The 14,972-nt window shown below is 41.1% G+C and overlaps 1 protein-coding gene across 4 annotated transcripts in view; it reads right to left on the bottom strand.

Moving 5' to 3' along the window:
• The window catches only part of MFSD12 (major facilitator superfamily domain containing 12), a 262,723-nt gene that overhangs the window by 236,220 nt on the left and 11,531 nt on the right, over positions 1-14,972 (bottom strand). For all 4 annotated transcript variants that reach the window (XM_073595179.1, XM_073595186.1, XM_073595175.1 and 1 more), the window contains exon 2: positions 7,256-7,466. In XM_073595179.1, the coding sequence (XP_073451280.1) occupies positions 7,256-7,466 (211 nt within the window). The remainder of the gene's footprint in view (positions 1-7,255; positions 7,467-14,972) is intronic.

The following is a 14,972-nucleotide window of genomic DNA, read 5'->3' as shown; positions in this document are numbered from 1 at the left end:
ATGCATGCATTATTGCAATGCAAAAGTGGGATTTGGTCCTTTTGCTATAATCCTATTGTATACAAACACACCTGTATGATCACACATTACTCTACACTACAGAAGGTATGGGAAGACAGCTGTACTCAAAGTCAGCAGGAGCCTGACATTATAATGCTCTGCAGTCTCCTAATAAAAAAATGAATGCACATTGTTACCTGCAAAAAAAATAAAAATTAAATTTAAAAAAAATATATATTTTTTTTGTTTTGTTTACAAAAGTTATTCTTAACCACTTCAATAGCAGACACTCACACAACCCCCTCCTCTTTCCAAGCCAATTTTCAGCTTTCACTTTGTAAATGACAATTGCGCGATCATGCTACACTGTACCCAAACTAAATTTGTATCATTTTGTTCCCACAGAGCTTTCTTTTGGTGGTATTTTATTACATCTGCGTTTTTTTGTTTTTTTTTGTCTTACTAAATAAAAAAAAAAAAAAGCAAAAATTTTGAAAATAAGTACGTTTTCTCCTTCAACAGGTGCTGAAAGGCTGCACCGATGGGTGGCACTGATGGGTACTGTTATCCTTGGTGGTCATCCATTGTGGGCATCCCTGGTGGTCCAGTGTGGGCATAATCAGCGCAGACAACTCCCCCCCCCCCCCTCCGTCAGGAGAGCCGCTGATCGGCTATCCGCTACTCACGTCTGTCAGTCAGACGCGAGCGAGGAAAAGCCGATACACGCCTTTTCTTGATTACACTGTGACCAGCCGTGATTGGACAGACAAAGCTGTTTACCAAGATCGTTGTTGCCGTGTGTCAGACTGACATGCCACACCACTGAGCGCCGCGCGCCCCAACAGTTCCGCACCAGCTGTTATCCTAAAAGACATCAAGGCACTGGACGTGTAGAACACACTGCAGCTGCCACACACATTGCACATAAGAACATAGCCAAACGCCTTCATCAGAGTCCAGTACACATTACAGGCCGGACCTGCTGCCTAACAGTAGGGTCTGAGTTTGGCTTCCCTGGCAATGCAGAGGATCAGCCCATGTGAAAAGGAGCAAAATGACCCCCTTATGGCTCTGCAGCAATGGAAGAAACTTGCTAAAAGTTAATTTTTTCTCTCAGGAGGAGTGAAAACATATGTTCTCCTCTGACACAAACAAAAATAACTGAGCAGGTTGGGAATGAGGGATTGGACAGGTTATACTGGGCTGTTACAGCTTTGTTTTGCCAGCATTCCATCTCCTGAAGCAGCAACATAACCCAATGTACCTAAATATTTAATCCTGTACCCCTTAGCCACTTCAATACAGGGCATTTTCACCCCCTTCCTGCCCAGGCCAATTTTCAGCGCTGTCGCACTTTGAATGAATTTGTTTTCCCCACAAATAGAGCTTTCTTTTGGTGGTATTTGATCACCTCTGTGGTTTTTATTTCTCAAGCTATAAACAAAAGAGTGAGCCTCGGTTCACACCAGAGGCGGCACGACTTGCAGGTCGCCTCACCGAGGCGACCTGCACACGACTGCCGGGGCGACTTGCAAAACGACTTCTGTATAGAAGTCTATGCAAGTCGCCCCAAGTCGCCCCCAAAGTCGTACAGGAACCTTTTTCTAAGTCGGAGCGACTTGCGTCGCTCCGATTAGAACGGTTCCATTGTACTGAACGGGACGCTACTTGTCAGGCGACCTAGGTCGCCTGACAAGTCGTCCCAGTGTGAACCGAGGCTGAAAAGTTTGAAAAAAAAAAATAATAATAACAATAATAATAACAATAACAATAATATTTTTTGCTATAATAAATATCCCAATTTAGAAAAAAAAAAAAAAAAGCCACAAAACGATTTTTTTCCTCTGTTTAGGCCGATATGCATTCTACATATTTTTTGGGGGAAAAAAAAAAACAAAACACGTAATAAGCGTATATTGGTTTGCTAAAAGTTATAGCGTATACAAAACATTAGGGCATTTTTATTATTAGTTTTTTACTAGTAATGGCGGCGATCTGCAATTTTTATCATGACTGACATTGCGGCCTACATATCGAACACTTTTGACACTATTTTGGGACCATTCACATTTATACAGTGATCAGTGCTATAAAAATGCACTGATTACTGTATAAATGTCACTGGCAGGGAAGAGGTTAACACTAGGGGGAGATCAAGCGGTTAACTGTTACCTAGGGAGTGATTCTAACTGTAGGGGGAGGGGACTCACAATGGGAGGAGGAGACAGATCGGTGTACCTCTGTACTGGGAACACACGATTGGTCTCCTCTCCCCTGACACGACTTGGATCTGTGTGTTTACACGCGCATCGGTTCCTGAGACGATCCGGCGGGCGGACGGCCAGGAAGCCGAGGACATCATATGATGCCCATCCAGGATGGGAGATTCTTCTTGCAGACATCATTTGACTATGGGCAGCAAAGGAAGTGGTTAATGCACAATTAGGAAATGTATACAGTTAAGGTGGAACTTTAGTCAGAAAATTAGATTCTGCTAGATCACTTCAGGCTGGCCCCTTGGCAGGTGTAGCTATGTAAAACATTAAAATAAGTGTCTATACGGTGTAAAATCTAGTAATACACTGTTTCACCCTGCTCTGCACATGCTCAGTTGCTCTCCATTCTTAGGCATAGTCAAGTTTGTAGAGGCCGATCTGCAAACAGCCTTAGTGGAATTCAATCCTAGCCTTTACAGCCAAGAAAGCTGCTTCTGTTTGATCTGCAACTGCCATGGTGATGCACATGTGATCAGCACATATGACACCAGCCATTTGATGGTTTGGTTAAGTACAAAAACAAGTGTCACAGTCAGCCATCCCAGCATTCCAGGATTATAACAGTTTTTTTAGAAACAGTTAAATCGATGGGTTTAGTTCCACTTTACGATTTACTGCCGGGGCTCTGGGTTTCAGCAAAATGGTAGCCTCCAGCAAAAAGGAGCAGGGGCAATGCTGGAGGCAATTCACAGCACACACTAATTTTTTTTTTAGCTTATGTATGTTCCATGTTAAAGAAGATTTTTTTTTTTTTTTTATCAAGTTGTTATGGGCGACGTTCCACTTTAACCCGTGTTGCACTTCTGACAGCTCTCAGAGTTACAACAGTCCATCAGATAATACAACATAGGGAAACCTCAGAGTAGAGGTCGACCGATATGGGTTTTTCTCTGGCCGATGCCGATATTTAGAAATCGTGGTGGCCGATATGTGATGCCGATTTTTTTGGGCCGATATATTAGGCCGATTTTTTTTTTTTCTTCTTTTTTTTTACCTTCATCTCATAAAATTTAACAGTTAGATCCCTTTCACACTGGGGCGTTTTTTCAGGCGCTTTTGGGCTAAAAATAGCGCCTGTAAAGTGCCTGTCAAACGGCTCCCCTGCAGTCTCAGTGCGATATCCCGAGTGCTTTCACACTGAGGTGATGCGCTGGCAGGATGTTAAAAAAAAAAAGTCCTGCAAGCAGCATCTTTGGAGCGGTGTATACCACCACTCCTGCCCATTGAAATGAATGCGCACCGCTGCCGAAGCGCCTGCAAAGCGCTTCAGCAGCAGCGCTTCAGGGGCGCATTTAACCCCTTCCTCGGCTGCTAGCTGGGTTATAAGTGCCCCGCTAGAAGCCGAATAGCGCTGCTAAAATGATGGTAAAGAGCCGCTAAAACTAGCAGCATTTTACCGTCAACGCATGCCCACTCCAGTGTGAAAGCAACCTTCAGTGATACAGAAAATGTTTTACATTTAAACATTAAACAAAACAAACCTCCAATCAGTTCACTTGTATGTAGAATTTAGATTAAAAAAAAAAAAAAAAAAAACACACCTCTCTTAAATATTAAATACACAAAAACAGGTACTCAAAACTTCTGGATGAAAAAAATGGGCTAACTTTACTGCTTAGTATTTTTTTTTTTTAAATTGCATTTGAAAGACCGCTGTGCAAATACCGTGTGACATAAAATATTGCAACAACCGCTATTTTATTCCCTAGGGTCTCTGCTAAAAAAAATATATATAATGTTTGGGGGTTCTAAGTGATTTTCTAGCAGAAAATACAGGATTTTTACTTGTAAGCAACAAATGTCAGAAAAGATTTAGTCTTTAAATGGTTAAACTGAGAGCTTCTACACATGGGAGTTTAGTCCATTCATAAGTGTAAACATTGTATCCTTCAGGTTGTTTTTATCAGATTTGGCTGGCTGCCCAGAGGAGGGAGAAGTTGCTTCACAGTTTTCAGGCAACTTGTATTGACTTCTATTACAGAAGTCTTTTGCAAGTCACGCTGAAGCTATATCGGCTTTTTTTTATCAGCACAATCGGCCGATGCCGATTAAGTAAAAAACACCAAATATCGGCCGATATATCGGTCGACCTCTACCTCAGAGAATAGTTAGAAAGAAACTGCAAAAACAGCAAACCAATTACAGTTTAAAGCATGTTGTATATAATACTGACACATAATCACACACATAGGTTGGACTTGATGGACTTGTGGCTTTTTTCAACCTCACCTACTATGTAACTATGTTCTAGGGAGCTAATTTCTACAGCTAAATAACTATACATACAAGTCATTGGAATGTATTGTAATATTGATTTCTCTCCTTTCCATCACTGATTACACTGCCCGATTACACTGCCTGTAACATGATGAGAATCTTGTGACTGATCGGACTCTTCCCCCACTCACAGATCCTGTTACAGGCCAGCGTGTAAATCAGTAAAAAAATATTGATCAATGGAGAAGAGTGCAGAAGGGGGTGCATCCCCATTAAATCATCCTCATTACAACAGAGTCTGGAGACCAGAAGCTATTAAAAAGGGTTGTAACCCCTCACAGTTTTCTCTTACCTGAGCCTGATTGTTCCAGGGCACAGCAGCTCCAGCCTCTGTCTCGGGTCCTCATTGGATAGATTAATAGCTAGATAGATTTGGCTCCCGCTGCTTTCAATCCAGTGACATGGGAGCCGCAGGTGTGGGGCAGAGTCCTGCTGCCCATGTCAATGGACGCAGCAGCAGGACTCGGTAGGGCCCACACGAGTGCCCCATGGAAAGCGGCTCTCCGTGGGGGCACTTAAGAAGAGGAAGAGCCAGGAGCACCACTGTGGGACTCCAGAAAATGAGGATCGGGGCCGCTCTGTGCAAAACCTTTGCACAAGATAGAGAGATAGAGAAAATAGAGATATAGATTTTATATATATAATCAATCTATCACACACACAAGCTTTGCAATGACTTTAACCCCCACATATTCTGCAGTAGGGATGAGCCGAACACCCCCCTGTTCGGTTCGCACCAGAACATGTGAACAGGAAAAAAGTTCGTTCGAACACCGTTAAAGTCTATGGGACACGAACATGAATAATCAAAAGTGCTAATTTTAAAGGCTAATATGCAAGTTATTGTCATAAAAAGTGTTTGGGGACCTGGGTCCTGCCCCAGGGGACATGGATCAATGCAAAAAAAAGTTTTAAAAACGGACGTTTTTTCAGGAGCAGTGATTTTAATAATGCTTAAAGTCAAACAATAAAAGTGTAATATCCCTTTAAATTTCGTACCTGGGGGGTGTCTATAGTATGCCTGTAAAGGGGCGCATGTTTCCTGTGTTTAGAACAGTCTGACAGCAAAATTACATTTTGAAGGAAAAAACTCATTTAAAACTACCCGCGGCTATTGCATTGCCGACAATACACATAGAAGTTCATTGATAAAAACGGCATGGGAATTCCCCAAAGGGGAACCCCAAACCAAAATTAAAAAAAAAAAAAAAAAAAAAAAGACGTGGGAGTCCCCCTAAATTCCATACCAGACCCTTCAGGTCTGGTATGGATTTTAAGGGGAACCCCGCGCCAAAAAAAAAAAAAAAAAAAAAAAAAAAAAAAAAAGGCGTGGGGTCCCCCCAAAAATCCATACCAGACCCTTATCCGAGCACGCAACCTGGCAGGCAGCAGGAAAAGAGGGGGGGACGAGAGTGCGGCCCCCCCCCCTCCTGAACTGTACCAGGCCACATGCCCTCAACATTGGGAGGGTGCTTTGGGGTAGCCCCCCAAAACACCTTGTCCCCATGTTGATGAGGACAAGGGCCTCATCCCCACAACCCTGGCCGGTGGTTGTGGGGGTCTGCGGGCGGGGGGCTTATCGGAATCTGGAAGCCCCCTTTAACAAGGGGACCCCCAGATACCTGCCCCCCCCCCCCTGTGTGAAATGGTAAGGGGGTACAAAAGTATTTTGCTGTCAGACTGTTCTAAACACAGGAAACATGTGCCCCTTTACAGGCATACTATAGACACCCCCCAGGTACGAAATTTAAAGGGATATTACACTTTTATTGTTTGACTTTAAGCATTATTAAAATCACTGCTCCTGAAAAAACGGCCGTTTTTAAAACTTTTTTTTGCATTGATCCATGTCCCCTGGGGCAGGACCTGGGTCCCCAAACACTTTTTATGACAATAACTTGCATATTAGCCTTTAAAATTAGCACTTTTGATTTCTCCCATAGACTTTTAAAGGGTGTTCCGCGGCATTCGAATTTGCCGCGAACACCCCAAATTGTTCGCTGTTCGGCGAACTTGCGAACAGCCAATGTTCGAGTCGAACATGAGTTCGACTCGAACTCGAAGCTCATCCCTATTCTGCAGCAGGAAGAGGACAGGGATGGGTTTTTGTTTTAAACTAAAATTTCAGTTTTAGTAGGTCTTACATTGTCACATAATCTAAAAGGAAACATTTTTCACATTTCATTACCAATAAGTAAGAAGCAAACACAGTTTAGAGACACGCACACTTTTTTTTAAAGCAAAAAGCCACCCTTTTTCTTATTCCTTGTGCAAGTGTTGGACCATATTAGTCTTCAATCATTGCAAGTTTGATTAACACTATTTTATACAACAGCTTTTAGACCTGGTTCACATCAGTGCTACTTTGAAATCATGCTACTTCACTTGAAGTAGCACAATTTCAAAGTAGCAGGTCAGCGCAATTTCAGATGCTACTTGGCTGACCATCTGTGCCACGTCATGCACAGATGTCTATGCAAGTCGCACCTGAAAAATCGGAAAAAATAGTGCAGGAACCTTTTATTTCAAATCTGTGTGGCACAGCAAAGTCATAGTCGCACTGATTTGAAGGATTCCATTGCCGGCAATAGGTTTCAAATTGTCACGCACCGGTGTAAACGGGGGCCAACATGTAGAGCAGGTCTCTGGAAAGCTAATCAAAAATATAGGACTACCGAATACAGAAAAAAGTAAAAAGGTACCGGAATGCTGTAAGCTCCACTTTGTCATGTTCGTTCTTAGCCAGGTCTGGAATGAGTGAGAGATGAGAGATCTGTGTAGCTGCCCAACCGAACTGAAAAATTATTATGAATGGGGTAAAGTATAGCAAGCCAGCCCACTGTGGAGTATTTTCTGTGCAACCAATGCACGGGTTGAAGAGAAATGGAAATGAAATTATCACACACAAAGTACCTGCACAAATAAAAAATAAAAAAATCCAAATTAAATGAAAATATTTCTCCTCAAACATTTTAGGCTCCATTTATGAATGCTCAGTAAATTAAAGCATTTTCTATACATCATAACTTAAACAGCCAATACTATGCACACTTTACTAGAAAGCCAAATAACTTATTCATAGTATATAATACTGTAAGGCACAACAATTTAAAGAGATAAAATCGTATATACTGTACAAAAAAAAACATTTTAAGCAAGTGTAAAGAAAAGCTCTTACAACTAAATCAACATAATTATAATCGATGAAAATATCAGTCAGCTATTTTCATAAATGATTAGTTGGTCAGCCGATTAGTTGGCCTGCATAAAGAATGCATTATTTGTTTATATATCAGGAAATACAGTGCAGCACAAATACAGCTCAGTACACCGTCCATACATGTCAGTAAGTGCCGGAGAACTTGTGGATGGGAATGTGTGAGGAGCAATGCCCTTATGGGACATGTAGTTCTGGGCAGAAGGAAGTAAGTGATTCTAGAAACGCAGAAGGTTATTTTGCACCTTGTTATTATACCTATAGGGACATTATGATGGCTTATAGCAGTGAAATTCATTGCTATATGCAAGCATTTTACTGAATGAAACGGATTCAGTTTGTTTTGAATAGCTGTGATTGGCCATAACTAATCACATGGTACAGATGGGCTGCGATTGGCTCTGTCTGTACCATGTGATCACTGTGACTAATCACAGCTAGCAACACAATGGATGGCATGAAAGGAAGCCACCCATTGTTTAAAACTGCCATGTGACTGATCACGCCCAGGGCCGTCTTTAATTTTGATTGGGCCCTGGGCAAACATTTTCTTGGGTGGGTACTGGTAAAAAACAAAAAAAAAAAAAAAAAACAAAAAACACCCCAACAAGCCCATCCTTCATGTAGCTTCATACCTGACTCCCAGTTGAAAATAAATAAATAAATATATATATATATATATATATATATATATATATATATATCACACACACCATCTGAGTGGATAGATAGCATATACATACCACACACACATTTTTACTGTATAAATTAACCCATTGTAGTAGTGATTATCTGCTGTTTTTTGTACTGTAAAGGGCTAATTTTTTTAACCCCATCATGACAAGCAATTAAAAAAAAAAACAAAAAAAAACAAACAACTACTAAAATGTAAGCTAGGCACACATGTATTAATTTTTGTATGAGAATATTCGTACAAATTTTTATATGAAAATCATTTATACATTCGATGAATGGACAAATGTAGTTAGAAAATGTCACTTGCTTTTAACATTTCATTTTAAAATGAATGTACAAAAAGCACATACACTGTCCGAAAATGTTTTGATTGATTAGAGTTTTCCATTCTGCTCCTTCAAAATGTTCCCATCACTGTGATAGAAAACAAGCATCAATTTAACCCTATTCAATTATAAGGCTTAATGTACACGGGACGTTTTTACAACCTCTCCTGAACAATTTAACTTGTCTGTTAACGTCCGTTTTGCCACATTTGAAAAAGAAAAACAACTTTTTGTTTTTCAAAATAGCCAAAAATGAAAAAAACGCCTGTAAACGAAATGTGGTTAAAACGCGAGTTACTGCGTTTATAAGAGTTTAGCGCTTGAAATGCTTTTAAAAACTCAGCGTCTGAACTCATTTTTTTGCTTTCCAAAAAAGGCCTCTAAAAACTCAACTGCCTAAAAATGACATTAAGCGAACCTGTGTACATGTACACATAAGATAACATTGGATGAGTTCAGGGGCAGCTGAAAAAAGCAGCCAACTGCCTCTGAACGTCCGTTTACCAGCAGCAGTGTACATGAGGCCTTCGAAAATCAAACGAAGAATTAAAATTTTCAAAAGGAAAAATGAATTCCTATACGTCCAGTGTAAGTAAGTGACAGCAGGCACAGGTAGCTTGAATCCAGCTACCCGCCTATGACAAGGGAGTTGGTCATGCATACTATTATATTACAGTCCTTTCAGAAAATCTGCAAAACAGCATTTTAGGTCTTTATATATTTTTACTTTTACTTTAAATCAAAAATTTGATCTGAGTCTGATAAGTACCAGAAAAGAAAAAGAAAAAGAAAGAAAATAAATATGCAGCAGGCTCGTCCATTTTGCTGAAATTTCATTGCAGCAACTCAAAATGGCACTCCGTAGTTTGTATGGCCCCCACATGCTTGACAACGTCGGGGCATGCTCCTAATGAGACGACGGATGGTGTCCTGGGGTATTTCCTCCAAGATCTGGACCAGGGCATCACTGAGCTCCTGAATAGAATAAGGTGCAACCTGGTAGCGTCAGGTGGACAGAAACAATGTCCCAGAGGTGGTCCAGTTACACGATTAATCGTTAAGAATCGAGATTGCGATTCTTCCCCCCTCGATCTTAAAGAAGAACTGCAGTCTGCTCACACAATTTGTAATAAATTGCCATTCTGAAGCTTCAGTCCAACCACTTTGCATATTATTTTATATATACACCGTGATTCTGTACTTGCCAAATATGCTGCAGAAATCTCTCTCCACAAAGTCTGGCTGCAGCCATTTTAACTGGAGGCCGCTGAAGCTGCTGCCTGTTCACTTCATGGATTTTCACAGATGCACACCTCCAGCTCTGCAGCCTTCATTGGCCCTCTTATGAACCCCCCCCCCCCATCTTCCTGGCAAACGCTCAGGAGAGAGTTAGAGAGAGATCTGTGCATGAGGTCATAAGCCTAGGCTAATGACCAGACAAGAAACAGGAAGTGGGCTGTATAAGGTATTTGCTGGCAGAAAAAAAAAAAAAACGTTACTATCCAAAGTTAAAACAAAGGCAGAAGTTTTAAAAGATGGAAAGTTGAAAAAATGACCAAGCCATTTTGTGCAATACATCACTGCGTCGCTTTCACTGACAATTGCGCGGATGTGCAACACTGTACCCAAACAAATGTTCTATCTTCCCTACAAATAAAGCTTAATTTTGGTGGTATTTTATCACCTCTGCGGTTTTTATTTTTTGCGCTATAATACAGCGATCAGGGCTCAAAATAGCCACTGATTACTGCATAAATGTCATTGGAAGGGGTTATCACTAGGGGGCGATCAAGGGGTTAAAAGTGTGTCCTAGGGAGAGTTTCTAACTAACTGTGGGGGGATGGGACTACATGGAGGAGGGAGAGAGGGAGAGAGATCACTGTTCATAATCAGTATGAACAGCAGATCTGTCACAAAAAAAAATAAAAAAAAAAAAAAAACCACACAACCTGGGAGTCAAGTTGCACAACATTCCTCAGCAGCTGAGCTAATTATAAACATTGTGTGTATATGTATATATATATATATATATATATATATATATATATATATATATATATATATATATTTATATTTATTTTTTTTTTTTTTTTTAACAGAGACCCTAGAGACTAAAAATAGTGGTTGTTGTCATATTTTATGTCCCACTGTATTTGCACAGCTGTCTTTCAATCTTTCAAATGCATTTTTTTTTTTTACAAAAAGAACTAAAAACAGTAAAGTTAGCCCAATTTTCTTGTATAATGTAAAAGATGTTACGCCACGAGAATCATGAGGATCGTGATCTTTATTGTAAGCAAAAAAATTGTGACTCATTTTTCCTAGAATTGCGCAAATTTATGTTAGGCAACCATAGGGCCATTCAATGGTATTAATTCCTTCATCCTCCAGGAACTGGCTGCATACTCTTGCCACGAGGCTGGGCATTGTCGTGCATCCAGTATCCACTGCACCAGCGTAGGGTCTTACAATGGGTCTAAAGATTTCATCCCAATACCTAATGGCAGTCAAGGTGCCATTGTCTAGCCCAGGGGTAGGCAACCTTTGGGAGGTAGAGATCTACCTGGACAACATGGAAGAGATCAAAGTTCACCAGGTGAACTAGCAAGCCCCCAATAAAAAGTAAAGACGTCATAAAGTAAACTGAGAAAAATCTTATAAAACTTAAAAAGAGGAAGTAAACCCCAGATTTTTTCCCTTTTTTTAAAAAAAATTATAATGCAGCAATGTATATAGAAGTCTATAAAATGTCACTAAAACGAGGTTTGGAAATACCTTTTTTTCCTCTAAGTTTTATCTTCTGGGAATTGGCCACGCCATCTTTACTATTGATTGCTGGCTCTTGTGTGGACGTCATTTCCACCCTTCCTTTACTTCCCTGTGTTAATCTTGCGCATGCGCGGTCGCGTGTAAACCAAGCCTCTATCCAGGAAGGCGAAGAGAAGAGCACAGTATCGCGAGGTTTCCTTTCCTGTGCCGTTCAGAGTGAAAGGAAATAAGCTGACATGCTGTGGATAGTGAAACGGCACACATAGCATACTGTTAAATACGCTACGGACTGGGCATGCGCCAGCGACATCATTAAAGATTGCAGGACGGATTGTGAGGAAACTGTTATAGCAAGTGACATTTCACAGACAGCGATGAGCTGCCTGTTCTATGCAGATTATAATGAGCTGAAGTTGAAATAGGAGGGTTTACAACCACTTTAATGTCACTGTAGAAATATAAAACTACCTTAAAGCCTACCTTAAAATTTAGCTTCAGTGAGTAACTCTGCATTCACAATTTTTTTTCATGTGTGGGGAGTAATGGTCACCCCCAAAAGTCTGATGCCAGAGTCCTGAAAGCAGACCATCTGGTACTGCAGGCTGATTTTTTTGACTCGTTTCAAGCCCGCTCTGATTTCTGGCTAGTATAAGTAGGAAGTAGGGCAGTGTACAAAGGACAATAGGATGAAGAGAAGTTTACAGAGGTCAGCAGTATGAAGAGCAGTGCATAGATCAGTAGGGCAGAGGACAGGGGTGAGCAGGTCAGAGGTTATAGCAGGGCAAAGGACAGGGGTTCAGGAAAGCACAATACTGGGGGGTTCAGGAGGGCATGGTGTAGAGGGTTCAGGAGGGTTTTGGGTGGTTAGGAGGGCAGAGTAAAGGGGGCCACGGTACTGGGGGGGGGGGGGTGTCGGAGGCAGAAAAGGTTCTTTCCTTATGCAGGGTGGTGCAGTGAAAGAGCTGCAAACAATCACATGCAAATCCAATTGTGCTTGGAAAAAAAAAAAAAAAAAAAAAAAAAAAAAAAAAAAGCTTACAGGCATTTCAAGCGCCAAATGCTTCTAAACGCGGCGGCTAAACTCTAACTCACATTTAGCCTCGTTTACAGGCATTTTTAATTTTTTGCCCATTTTGAGAAAAAAAATATTTTTTAAACTATAGAGTGATGTTCCGGGGCGATTAAGCTCTAGTGGTGAATGCAAGTTGAAGAAATCGTGTCAGTCCCGACTGCATTTTCAAGGGCATGGCAGCCCATTTTTATTCAAAAGAAAAAGAAAGTTAAAAAATAAACAGCAGATTCCCTTGCAGGGGTATTCAGCATTACAGTCCTGCTTCAGAACAAACTGCATTCAGCCTTCCTGGCTAAAATTGCAGCACACCTGCTCAGGCCTTGGTCTGTCTTCCCCAGACCTGATACTTAGAACCTTTGTGACTCCTAGGCCAGAACTTCTATCTGCCGGACGGAGCTGTCTCCAAGGATGAGCACTGACCTCTATTCCTGGGATGATTATGAACCCAGTCCACAGGTGTACAATTAGCAAGCCTACCAAAATCAGGCATACACTGCTCATATGCACCTGTGACATGGGGTCGCATCTCCACAGTAAATTATAATATATATGTATACACCACTCCTTCACCGCTCCAAAGATGCTGCTTGCAGGAGTTTTTTTAACGTCCTGCAAGCGCACCGCTCCAGTGTGAAAGCACTTTCACACTGGAGAGACAGGAGAGGCTCTTTACAGGGGCTATTTTTAGCACTGTAGTGCCTCAGTGTGAAAGGGGTCTTAGTAAAATGAACAATAAGCAGCAGTTCGGTGGCGAGTGGCCAAAGAGTGAGCAGTACAGAGATATATATTAAGACAAATCACTGTTAACATACAGTAACAAAAGTGAGTACACCCCTCACATTTTTGTAAATATTATATCTTTTCATGTGACAACACTGAAGAAATGACACTTTGCTACAATGTATAGTAGTGAGTGTACAGCTTGTATAACAGTGTAAATTTGCTGTCCCCTCAAAATAACTCAACACACAGCCATTAATGTCTAAACCGCTGGCAACAAAAGTGAGTACACCCCTAAGTGCAAATGTCCAAATTGAGCCTAATTAGCCATTTTCCCTCCCCAGCATCATGTGACTCGTTAGTATTACAAGGTCTCAGGTGCGAATGGGGAACAGGTATGTTAAATTTGGCATTATCGAGATCACTGCCGGCACTGGAGAGCTACAGTTCATTGAGGGAACCATGAATGCCAACATGTACTGTGACATACTGAAGCAGAGCATGATCCCCTCCCTTCGGAGACTGGGCCGCAGGGCAGTATTCCAACATAACAACCCCAAACACACCTCCAAGACGACCACTGCCTTGCTGAAGAAGCCAAGGGTAAAAGGTGATGGACTGGCCAAGCATGTCTCTAGACCTAAATCCTACTGAGTATCTGTGGGGCATCCTCAAATGGAAGGTGGATGAGCGCAAGGTCTCTAGCATTCACAAGCTCCATGATGTCGTTATGGAGGAGTGGAAGAGGACTCCAGTGGCAACCTGTGAAGCTCTGATGAACTCTATGCCCGAAAGGGTTAAAGGCAGTGCTGAAAAATAATGGTGGCCACACAAAATATTGACACTTTGGACATTTTCACTTAGGGGTGTACTCACTTTTGTTGCCAGCGGTTTAGACATTAATGGCTGTGTGTTGAGTTATTTTGAGGGGACAGCAAATGTACGCTCTTATACAATCTGTACACTCACTACTTTACATTGTAGCAAACTGTCATTTCTTCAGTGTTGTCACATGAAAAGATAGAATAAAATATTTACAAAAATGTGAGGCGTTGTACTCACTTCTGTGAGATACTGTATATACAACGGTGACATTTATTTTTATTAATAAAGGGCCAGTTTTAAGAGTTCATTGGAAAATTACACTAATTTCTAGGATTATCACTGCTATTATATAAAGAAGGAAGTAGGGAAAAATTACACAAGTACAGCTGAAAGCTCTGTAGTCTGGTGGTCTTAGATAAGACACTACATTGAATAACTCAGCTCAGAATTATCAGCACTGTGGTTTGAAAGTTGATGTAAACTGCTGATACAGAACAATAAATTATGCTCAGTTGCTATCATGTGTTTACCAAGTAATAAACATTAAATAATAGGAATTGCTTGAGAAGAAAACACGAAAGAATATTATGGTTTACAGCTGGTCATTATGTATTAAAAGTGGTAGTAAAGCATTTTTAATTTATACCTACGGTTAAGCCTATAATAAGGCTTACCTGTAGGTATAGTAAATACCTCCTAAAACGTGCACGGTTTAACCGCTTCCCGACCAACCGCCGCAGTTGTACTGCGGCAGGTTGGCTCCTCTGCGCGAGCCGTCATAGCTATATGTCGGC

This window comes from Aquarana catesbeiana, linkage group LG01 (genome assembly GCF_042186555.1).
Source record: "Aquarana catesbeiana isolate 2022-GZ linkage group LG01, ASM4218655v1, whole genome shotgun sequence".
In the NCBI taxonomy this organism is placed as follows: domain Eukaryota; kingdom Metazoa; phylum Chordata; class Amphibia; order Anura; family Ranidae; genus Aquarana; species Aquarana catesbeiana.
This window is presented reverse-complemented; position numbering and strand designations above follow the sequence as displayed.